Below are 12,222 nucleotides of genomic sequence, written 5' to 3' on the forward strand. Positions count from 1 at the left end.
TTAATATTGTTTGGGATCCATTTTAGTTTAGTTTTGCCTGGGCCAAATGCCAGATAAAAGATACCAGGTTACTCTGAGAATAATGGTCCCTTATGTAGTGTTTCCTTGGTTAAACTATTTTTCACAGCAATTAGATCATTGATCCTCAGTGATCATTTAAAGTGGAGAGACAAATCTTATTTATTTTCTTTAATAGAAGAGTTCCTCATATAGGAAAAAGTGTGTGTTTCCTTTCTATTAAACTCTTTCCAGAATCTGAAAACAAGAATGAGTTAATTACAGGGCTGGCAGAGTGGCTCAAGTGGGAGAGTGTCTGCTGCTTAGCAAGATGAGGCCCTGAGTTCAAACCCCAGTACTGGAAAAAAAAAAAGATAGTTAATAAACATGTAGGAATAGCCTATATTTAAAGTGTTTTTTAGGTCTTAGACACATACATACACACATTCAAAACTACTACTTTTAGAAGCAGGTTTGCAAGTTTTTATTGATTCTGAGATCTACTATATTTATGCTACTTCATTTATAGGAGATAATAAACTTAAGACTGTAAAATACTCTGTTGTAGCTAGTTTTTGTTATCTTTTTTTCTTTCTTGGTTCTGGGAATTGAACTGAGGATTAGTATGTGCTCTACTATTGAACTAAACCTCCAGCCTCAAATTCTTGTTTTCTTCATAAATCTTTGAACCTTTGATGGGTTACACACTTTTATTCAAGATACTGAAAAATTTCAATGCAACCAAAATAATTGGTTCATATTCCCAAAATGATTTGTTTATGCTGAAATGTGTTTTATCATTCTAGGATTTGCACTACTCAGTTATCTCCTCATGTACAGTACCTTGAAAATTGGTTTATTAAACCTGCAAGTTTAAGCTCATGTTTTGTCATACGCATTTTCTTCCCTTTTCTTTTAATTTAGCATTGTCCCAATTCCTTCTTCTAATGAAGAAATTCGCTTAGTTGATGATGCATTTGGAAAAATTTGTCACATGGTCAGTGATGGTTCCTGGGTGGTTCGTGTTCAAGCTGCAAAGCTCTTGGTAAGTTTCACTTTCTTCAGTGAACACATTGCTTACTAAGTTTTTATAAACATTTTGGGAAACTGTAGATAGGTTAGGTGTGATTCATTTTTAGAAACCCTGGAATTTCTTAATATAGAAAGAAATAGCTCATTTTCCTTTAGAAAAGTAAAGTAGTCTTCTAGAATTAAAAAGAATCTTAAAGATAATCCTACTTAAACTTTTTAATATATGAGATAGCCAAGGCCTAGAGAAAAAGGGAAATACCATTTACTAAGTACCTGTTATGCCCTAAATATTTGTGAGGATGCCTTTTACTTATATTTTCTCATTTATTCTTCATAATAAACCTCTAAAATAGATTCTTTTATCCCTGTTTTACCAATGAGAAACTGAAGCTCTGAGAAGTTAAGTAAATTATCCAGTTTATGTGATAGAAAGTTACAGAGTAGGATTCAGATCCTGATTTTCTGATTAGCCTGGTACTTTCCTGTTGTCTTTGAGGATTCATGGCACATATGTTTAAAGCTTTGTAGGGATAGAACTATCTTGTAGAGAAATTCTTGGCTTGATACTTGGGTTATTTTACTTCTTTGTCACCATGAATATGTCGCTTGATCCTAGTCTCAGTTTCCACATCTATTAAGTAATGCTCCCATGCTTGCCTCACAGGGTTCTCATGATGCTCAAATGAGATACTTTCTATGAAGATGTTTGTAAATCGTAAAGTACATGTGGGGTAGTTGGGGATTATAGCATATATGTACAGATGTTTAAAAATTTGTATAAATTGCACAATAAGAAAATCCGAGGTTTTTTTACTCCTCCTGTGAGAGCCTCTAGCCCTGCCATGTTTTGTGGGATTGTTGGTGAAATGCCATGGATGTAACACAGAGCCAGTGATAGGTTTAGTCCTATGACCACTATTTTGGGGATGTATTAGTTAATTTTCTAGTCAGTGTGACTAAATTCTTGACAAAAGCAACCTAATGGTGAAAGGATTTATTTTGGCTCACTGTTTCAGAGATCTTGGTCTGTGGTCACTTGGCCCATGTGCTTGGGCAGAACATTATGGCAGTGGGAGTGTGTAGCAAAGGAAGTTCTTCATATATGGTGGACAGGAAGCAGAGAAAGGAGAATGGAAGGGGCCAGGGACAAGATACCCTCAAGGACCCATCCCCACTGACCTGCTTCCTCTAGCTAGGTCCACCAAGTTTCCAGAACTTCCCAAAATAGCATCACCAGCTGGTAACCTGCACTTTAACACATGAGCCTGTGGGACACATTTCATATTCTAACCTAAAACTTGTGTGAAGCATTTTCATGGAATAATAAGGAGTATATATTTGTGATTTAAATCTTTTCTTCTTGCCAGATATGGTGGTTCATAGCTATACTCCCAGCTACTTGGGAGGCAGAGGTAGGAGGAACATGAGTTCAAGCCAGCCTGGGCAAAGTTGGTGTGACTCTATCTCAAAAAGAAAATAGGGCTGGGGTTGTGGCTCAAGTGGTAGAATGCCTGCCTAGCAAGCACAAGGCCTTGAATTCAAACCCCAGGAACCACCAACAAACAAACAAACAAATAAATAGCAACAACAGCAACAAAAGGTCTTGGGATGTGCCTCTAGTGGTAGAGTGCTTGCCTCTGTCCCAAATTTAATTTACATTTATTGCAAAAAGAAAGAAAAAATTCCTTCTAATGAGTTATATTACCTGTCCATAATAAAATACAGTTAAATAGCTGGCCGTTATTAATTTTTTTATTCATATGTGCATATAATGTTTGGGATTTAATTAATTTTTTTGAATGCATATTTTGTTTTAGATTCAAACTTTATTTTGGTTTATGAATACTTTATTTTTTGGTGCTAAGGATAGAGCCCAAGGTCTTTGCATGCTAAACTTGCGCTCTATACTCCCATCACAAATACTTTTAAATCCAGAACAGTCCAATCATTCATCAAAGCCTTTCATTCAACATTTTTTTCTGGTGAGACTGGGGTTTGAACTCAGAGCTTTGCTCTTGCAAAGCATGTGCTCACAGAGCAGGTACTCTATCACTTGAAACACTCCTCCAGTCCATTTTTGCTCTGGTTATTTGGAGATGGGGTCTCAGGAACTATTTCCCTGGGTTAGCCTTGAATTGTGATCCTCCTGATCTCAACCTTCCAAGTAGCTAGGATTATAGGCTGAGTCACCAGCACTTGACTTGATCAATGTTTACTTGACATCTACAGTGAGCTCTGTAAGGGGAGGGAAGATGTTGAATAATTTAATGATACATCTTTATTCAAGCAAGTAGTTTAGAAAAATAATAACTTAGAGCAGACTCATTCACAATTTTGTTTTGTTCCCTAGAGGATATGAAATTCATTGACATAAAGATGTTTGCATAAGGAATGGTACATTGAAAGGATTTTTACTAGAATGACTCTGATTTGAGTCAGGTACTTCATGTTATAATTTCATGATTTTAAATTTATTTATTTGTTTATGTTTTTGGAAAGTTGTCAATATTTTTACTTTTTTAAAAAATTTTGTTTTATCATTTTTACATTTACTTACATATGTATACGTTATGTGGGCCACCTCCCCCTCCCATGATTTTAAACTTAAACAGTTCCAGATTATATAAGTAATTATACTTATATTCAGAAGTGACTAATAATCTAGTCTTGCTAGTAATATAATTGCTACTATTTATAGCATTCTCAGCCTACTAAACTGGGCTTTTTTAGTTGTGTGCGTTATACCCACTTTCTTACATAGAGACATGCATACCAATATGGGACATTCATATGCATACTTTTTATAGGCAGTTTTTAATCCTTTTAAACTCTTTGAAGTAGATGTTACTTATTTTCTAGATCAGAAACTAGGGATTTAAAAGCTTGATAGGATTTGTCCACAGCCATCTAGTTAGTAAATGACAGATTAGAACTCTGGACTTCATAATCTGAAGGCAGTGTAGAAACCCTTCCTAGCGAGAATCTTCCTAGTGAGAGTTACACATTGGTGCAGTGGCCAATACTGGCTTACTTATCCGTCCATGCAAGCTAAGGTGTAAAGCTGCCCTGCTTGAGCTCCTTAGTCGTTAACTCTGTGATTGGAGAAAATGCATATGATTTTCACTATATGTTCAGCAAACACAGTCTCTGCCTTTAAAAGAGTGCATAGTTTTATAGGTTGAGATAGGTAGTCAGTGAGTTACAATACCTAGTATTCATAGAAAGACCAGTAACCATACCACAAAAGGGTTCTTAGAGGAGATGATTTCTGAACTGCATTTGGAAGGATGATTATGAGTTAGCTAGGTATAGCAGAAGGGAAAGAGAATACAGAAGTGATACAATATTGTGCATTCTAGCATTCCATACTGCAATAGCTACTAAAGATAATGTTCAGCATGAAGGATGTATGACAGGATAAAGCTCAAGAGGACAGGAGAAGCTGGGTTCTGTAAAAACTTAAATGATAAAGTATTAGACTTAAGTCTGTCTTGCACAAATAATGAATAGTTTCCATTCTTCTTGGTTTGTAGCAGATGTTGGGATATTTCAGATGTAAGTTGTATCAAAAAAATTCAGAACAATGTGAAAGAGATTGGATTTTGATTATAACTGTTCTGCTGGGGCAAAGAAATTTGATTTCTAAGTAGGCAGATCCATGGAACTATTTAGAATACAGTCACTTCTTTGAAATTAAGCCTGGTATTGACATCTAGGTTATGGTCTTTAGTTCTTTAATTCAATGACTACTAAGGGTGTTGAATTTCTCTTATTTGGTAAGGATTAAACTATTTATAAACCTGCAGAAGTCAAAACTTGAGACAGCATTTTGCTGTATAGCCCAGGCTGGTCTCAAACTTGTGATTCTGACTCAGCATCATAAGTGCTGGGATTACAGGTGTGTGCTATCATATCTAGTTTTAAACCTCCAGAAATCTTTGTAACATTTTTAGATTGTTAGTTGTATGCTTCTGGGCCTGTGAGTGTGCCAAGAGGCAAATGTAGATGTTCTGGTTAGTGGCAACTTACATCTGATGTGCTAATCCATCTTTTTTGGCATTCTGCTTATCTTTGAATCATCTAATTAGATACAAAGTAGAAGGTTTAAAATTTGAATAAAGAAAGGGTACACAGATTTATGTGACTTATGAATGGAGGAGTTTTGCTTTGAAAGAGTGTTTGATACTGGTTGCTTAACTATCTTGTTTCAGAGATACTTTATGAAGCTCTCCAGTGAAACGGTTTTCTTAATGTTACAAACGTAGGTTGTTAAGTAGTGATAACTGTGCAATTGGAGAGGCATCATTGTACCTAAGAGATTTGTCTTGGTCAGAGTAGACAAAATTCTTTTTCAATACCTGCACTTTATGATGAACTCATTATCTTTTTGACCCAAATCTGCTCCTCTTGTGTATTCATGAATTATACTGTCATCTACTAAGTCATGGACTAGAGAAAGTTGGAAATTGTTTTTATGTCCTTCATCCATTAAGTCATAAGCTTGCATCAGTTGTACCTCCTTGACACAACCTAAATCTATCCCTTTTCCATTTCTGCTGGGCTCACACTGATGCAGGTCTCACCATTTCCAGGTCAATCACTATGCTCAGGGCCCTTGGCAATTGTGGATTTAAAATAGGAAGCTTCAGCTTTCTGTTCTTAGATGACACCTGTATTGGAAGCGATACATAGTTTTTTGAGGCCTGAATTGGAATGGTAACCCCTCTGTGCTACTGCATTGGGAAAGTACTCACCTGAAGGCATTGGAGGAGCACATTGGGAACTATGATGGACCAACTTACGTGAAATCATTAGAACTTCTGTTTTTTGTCGGAGGGAAATACTCCTTAAAAAGTCTGCTACCAATGCTGGTTCTATACCCAAAGAGAAAGTTAAAATACCTTAAATATTTGTATTTCTTATTCATAAATTTATGCTTGAATAAAAAATAATTGATAGATTTGGCATTGGCTCAGTGCTATGTATCAAACAACTGTACCATGTGGAAATAAGAAAAAAGTAGTTTTGAAAGTATTCAGTCAGAATAGTCCAGTTGCTCTCATAGTTAGAGGAAAGGATCAGCTTGGGTAAGGATATTTCTAAAGAAACAAATTTTCAATGAAAAAAGATCCAAGCCTGTTTATTTCCATGTTTATTAACATGGAAATTAGAGAAGGCCTGAGATATTTTCCTTAAGAATATCTATGACATTCTTACAGCCTTTTATTAAACTGGTCTTTTTGCTTTATTTTGATTCCTTCTGGTCCCTTAGACACACTGCTGCAAGATGAGCTTTATGAGATATAAATCTGTGTTTTTCTTTACTTGAAATGAGCAAGTCTACTCTCTCAGCCTTGAATTTCATACCTTTAAAATGCAGATATTAGGCTGGTAAGGGAAGGTCACACCTCTTATCCCTTATATTCCCAGATGAAGATTGGTAGGATTGCAGTTCAAGGTTACCTTGGGCAAAATGTTAGTGAGATCCCATCTCAAACAATAAGCCAGGCATGTGCCTGTGAGCACAGTCTGAGGCTGGTCCCAGGCAAAAAGTGAGACTCTATCTGAAAAATAACTAAAGCAAAAAGGGCTGTAGTTCCAGTGGTACAGCACTTGCTTAGCAAGCACCAGTCTCTGAGCTCAAACCCCAGTATCACCAAAGAAAAAATAGTGATATTGAAGGTACATTCTTCATGGTATTATTGGAAGGGGTAAATTTAAGAAATGTAAGTAAGATATTTTGCACATTGTCAAGCTCATTAAGTATTTAATAGAGTTTACCATTTTTCATTAGGTAAACTTGTTAACTCCTTGCTAACAAGGCTTTTTATAATCTGATCCCTACCTATCTTTCCTACCTCATTTTTGACACCCCTTATCCTATGTTCCATTCATAAAACCACTTAATGTCTCCCACCTGACATTCTCTCTTACTTTGTAACATTTGCACTTTGATTTCCTATTCTCTCAACATACTTCTTCCTACTTGTACCTCGTAGTAATTATTCTCTTAGCTGGTGTAGCTTCCTTCATAAATGTGTATTGTAACCATAATTCGGTTATCTCTGCTTGTTAATTTCCCTTGCTTATCTGTGAGATCCTTGACTGAAGAGTGGATGTCTTTTTTTATTTTTTATTCCTGTTCCTGATAACTGTAGGCATGTAATTGAATGGTTGCCAAATAAATACTTGTTTTATTGAGTGACCGAATAAATGATCAAATGAATGAAAAGAATGGAATAAAAAGGAATGGACAGACCATGGAAAGTAGTGGTTAAAGCAAAGAACTCTGAAGCCTGGGTTTATATTCCAGCACTCAAGTTTACTCTCTTTGTGATCTTGAATGTATAACTTAACCTTTTTGTGCCTTTCCCCCACTATATATAAAACAGGACTAATAGCAGTGCTTGCTATAAGGTTCTAATGAGGATTAAATGAGCTAAGATATGTATAATGTTCACTGAACAGTTAGTTCATGGCACATAGAAAGTTTTATTTAGGTGTTAGCAGCTGCTATTGCTAGCATTTTTTTAAATTATATTCTTGATGATTCAAAGTTTATAGGCATCTTTTCCAAGAATAATGTTATCTTTTATTTTACCTTTGGTTTTTTTGAGTTGGGATCTCTCCATGTAATTCATTCTCACTTTGTAACCCAGGCTGGCCTCAAGCTCACGATTCTCCTGCTTTAACCTCCCAAATTCTGGAATTACAGGCAATGCACTGCCATCTTGACCTAAGAATAATGTTATATTTATGCACTTAAGATTGAATATTAAGAGAAAGTTCGTTTCATAAAAGTTGTTGAGTATGTTCTGGTTTCTTTCTTTTTCAGGGCTCTATGGAGCAAGTCAGTTCTCACTTCTTGGAGCAGACCCTTGACAAGAAGCTCATGTCAGACCTGAGGGTAACTTAAATCTTTGTGTATAAACAGTGTCTCTATAGTCAACATTGATGTGACTGAATGCTGAATCACTTCATTTAGCATTCAATGCACTGTTAGTTAATGTAGGGCTACTACATTTCATTTTAATTTAAAATCTTAGTAACTCAAACCAAATCACAAGCCACTTCATTTCAATTCTATATTGTAATGAAATACTTTGCATGGCTTATTTTACAAAGAAGTGGCAGGATTAGCTTTCTGTTTGTTAGAAATTGCAAAGGTCTGGTCTGGTCTTATTTTGTGTTATGGTAGAACACCTAGGACTCCTTTCAGCAGCAGTTCCCATGGAAGAGTGAGGAAGTCCTTTCTCCAAACTGTAACAAAATGGTTCTATGGAATGCCTTAGGCGTTGAATGGGATGGTTCTCTAACACAACATGGTTGTCAGGATCAAGTAAAACTCAAGAAAATGATATGCACATTCGTGTTGGTTTTTTAATTACAAAAGTATTAGTGGAGTTATAGAATTTTTAAGAAGCTGAGGAAAAGGAGGAAACAGTTTACTCATACTCCTACTACCTTAACACAATGATTTCAGTGATTTTGGAATATTTTTTCCCAGCTTGTTTTCTTTCTCTCTCTCTCTCTCTCTCTCTCTCTCTCTCTCTCTCTCTCTCTCTCTCTCTCTCTCTTTCTCTCTCTCTCTCTCTTTTTGCAGTACTGGAGTTTGAACTTAGGCCCTCATGCTTACTAGGCAGGTTCTCTACCACTTGAGCACTTGAGCCACTCCAACAGGCCTTTTTGTTGAATGTGTGGGTATTTTCGAGATAGGGTCTGTGAACTGTTTGCCTGGGCTGGCTTTGAACCTCGATCCTCCTGATCTCTGCCTCCTGAGAAGCTAGGAGTATATAGGCGTGAGCCAGTAGCATCCAGCTTCAGCTCTTTCTCTTACACATATTTTAAACATTGTATCATTGTATGTAGGTAATTTGTAGTCTACTGTTTATGTATACCACTGTATCGTGTACTTTTACTCATATTACCAACATCATACTTAGCACTTTTACAAGAGGTATAAGCTCTGTTAAGTAGATATGCCATCACTTTTTAACCCCTTCACTGTATTAGGTATTTAGATTCTCCTGATTTTTCTACCACTATAAACCATATAATCTTTATTATTTTCATGTGAATTAGCTCTTGTGTGTGTGTGTGTGTGTGTCAGCACTGGGGTTTGAACTCTCAGCCTCACACTTGCTAAGCAGGTGCTCTTACTGCTTGAGCCAGCTCTTTGTTTTCTTGAATTATCCATAAAATAAATTCTTCAGGATGGTTATGGAGTTGACATCTGTGCTTAATGAAATGTTGCCATATACCATTCCTGCAGGATATGCCTTGATTTGAAGTTGGTATTTAAGGTTTGGTTTTTTTTTTTTGGTGTGGTATGGCATAAGTATAAGGAAGGAAGTGCTCCTGGTGAATGGGAAGGGATGAGTAATACTAGGGCTTCCAATTTGGAGGTAACCCATATCCCTTATAGGCTCAGGTACTACACCTCATCAGTGCTTTTGAGATGATTGTCCCTGAGTTAAGAATTCATACTGAGAAGATTCGTAAGAAGCTGTTATATGAAGCAGAATGCCAGTTCACTTATTTATGATGACAACCATAAGTGTTAAGTATGATGGATATTGACTTTTGCTGGGCAATATAGTTCCCCTTTGTAATCTGTAAAATTGAACTTATTAGAAGGTTATTTGGTGAGCACAGTTGTTGCTCAAATACAGCGCAATATTGTTATATAGAGACTTTATTCAGAGGCAGAAAGAAAAACATTTTGTTTCTAATGAGACCAAATAACTTGCTTTCTAGAGTCTGTGTACTGTCTACCCAAGAATGTGTTTGGAAACTCATTGCCCTTGTTTGCTTCTCTGCTGTCCCTCTCTATATTGTTGTCATGACAAACATAACCACTGTCTGATCAACACTTTCTTTAGCTATCTTTATCTTTATCTTCTTTAATTAGGTTAATGAAAGCTGTTATAGACTTGTGAGCCTTTGTCTCATTGTAAGTTGAATTTGCATTTCTCTACTTTGAATTATTGAGTAATCTCAGAGAGCAGTTTTATTTCCTATCTTCTGATGTTCTTAAGGTTTACCTAGTGTTCCCTCAAGAGCCTTCTGGAAGTGATCATTGCAAGTGTGATTGTTGTCTCCTACAGAGGAAACGTACTGCGCATGAGCGTGCCAAGGAGCTTTACAGCTCAGGAGAGTTTTCCAGCGGCAGGAAGTGGGGAGATGATGCTCCCAAGGAAGAAATAGATACTGGGGCTGTGAACTTGATTGAGTCGGGAGCTTGTGGAGCCTTTGTTCATGGGTTGGAAGATGAGATGTATGGTAAGTATGACACACAATAATAATAGAACCTGGCTGCTCCGTGTCAGGCATTGGGTAGAGTGATACAGCATTATCTCATTTAGTCCTCACAGTCACTCTCCATGATACAGTGGTTAAGAGCATGGGCTTTGGGTGTAGTCAATGCAAATTAAAATTCCAGCATTTCCATGAAATGAGGATAACAAGTATCTTTCTGAGTTGTGAGAATTAATGAGGTTCTATATACATAAAGCACTTGGCATAATAAATGACCTTTTATTATATCTTAGTAGTAAAAATTTGCATTAATAAGAATAACTTAGTCACCAGCTAATAGTGATAGAAGCAAGTTTTAAATCCCAGTATGTCTGACCAGAAAGTCTTTATAAATAAGTCCTTATCAGGACTTTTTTTTCTTGTGGTACTGGGAATTGAACCCAGCACTTACTAGGCAAGCCCTCTATCTCTTTTTCTCTACCTCTTTTTTTTTAAATTTTTATTTTATTCATATGTGCATACAATGTTTGGGTCATTTCTCCCCGCCTCCACCCCCTCCCTTCCTTTCCCCCCTTACCCCTCCCTTCCTGGCAGAAACTATTCTGCCCTTATCTCTTATAATAGGAAGGACCAAGGGTTTTTACTAGTTGAGATAAGGATAGCTATACAGGGAGTTGACTCACATTAATTTCCTGTGCATGTGTGTTACCTTCTAACTTAATTCTTCTCGAACTAACCTTTTCTCTAGTTCCTGGTCCCCTTCTCCTATTGGCCTCAGTTGCTTTAAAGTATCTGCTTTAGTTTCTCTGCATTGAGGGCAACAAATGCTATCTAGTTTTTTAGGTGTCTTACCTATCCTCATACCTCCCTTGTGTGCTCTCCCTTTATCATGTGATCAAAGTCCAATCCCCTTGTTGTGTTTGCCCTTGATCTAATGTCCGCATATGAGGGAGAACATACGATTTTTGGTCTTTTGGACCAGGCTAACCTCACTCAGAATGATGTTCTTCAATTCCATCCATTTACCTGCAAATGATAACATTTCATTCTTCTTCATGGCTGCATAAAATTCCATTGTGTATAAATACCACATTTTCTTAATCCATTCATCAGTGGTGGGGCATCTTGGCTGTTTCCATAACTTGACTGTTGTGAATAGTGCCGCAATAAACATGGGTGTGCAGGTGCCTCTGAGTAACCTGTGTCACAGTCTTTTGGGTATATCCCCAAGAGTGGTATTGCTGGATCATATGGTAGATCAATGTTTAGGTTTTTAAGAAGCCTCCAAAATTTTTTCCAGAGTGGTTGTACTAGTTTACATTCCCACCAGCAGTGTAAGAGGGTTCCTTTCTCCCCCCGCAACCTCGCCAACTCCTGTTGTTAGTGGTGTTGCTAATGATGGCTATTCTAACTGGGGTGAGGTGGAATCTTTGCACTCTACCTCTTGAGACAAGTATCAGTCCCCATAAAGACTTTCTTTCACCTTTGTTTTTGAAAGATATTTTGTATGAATAGAATCAATAGGATTTCCATTAAGTCTTTTAAAGATGATGCTCTGTATTTCCTGTTGAGAAGCCTGCTGTCATTTTCATCTTTGTTTGGCTCTCTAGTGTCTCTCTCTCTCTCTCTTTTTTTTTCCCCCTCAAGCTGTTGGTAAAAATTTATCTTTATTACTGGCTTTAATTTGATTATGGTATGCCTTAGCATAATTTTCTTCATGTTTCTTATGCTGGGAGTTCGTCAAGCTTCTTGAATCAAATTACAGTTTATCACATTTCACATTTTCAGCTATTATTTCTTTAAATGTTTTTCTGGTTCCATGGCCCTTTTGGTACTCTAATCTAATACATATTAGAGTTATGAAATTTTACTTCAGTTCATGTTTTACTCTTTTTTTCACATAGGTTTTTTTTTTCCATTAGTGTTTTATTTTGG

The 12,222-nt window shown here is 36.6% G+C and overlaps 1 protein-coding gene across 1 annotated transcript in view; it reads left to right on the forward strand.

The window, feature by feature from the left end:
• The window catches only part of Ints4 (integrator complex subunit 4), a 106,053-nt gene that overhangs the window by 41,833 nt on the left and 51,998 nt on the right, over positions 1-12,222 (forward strand). Inside the window, exons 8-10 of the mRNA XM_020159834.2 lie at positions 922-1,042; positions 7,865-7,936; positions 10,137-10,311. Of these exons, the coding sequence (XP_020015423.2) occupies positions 922-1,042; positions 7,865-7,936; positions 10,137-10,311 (368 nt within the window). The remainder of the gene's footprint in view (positions 1-921; positions 1,043-7,864; positions 7,937-10,136; positions 10,312-12,222) is intronic.

This window comes from Castor canadensis, chromosome 1 (assembly GCF_047511655.1).
Source record: "Castor canadensis chromosome 1, mCasCan1.hap1v2, whole genome shotgun sequence".
Lineage (NCBI taxonomy): Eukaryota > Metazoa > Chordata > Mammalia > Rodentia > Castoridae > Castor > Castor canadensis.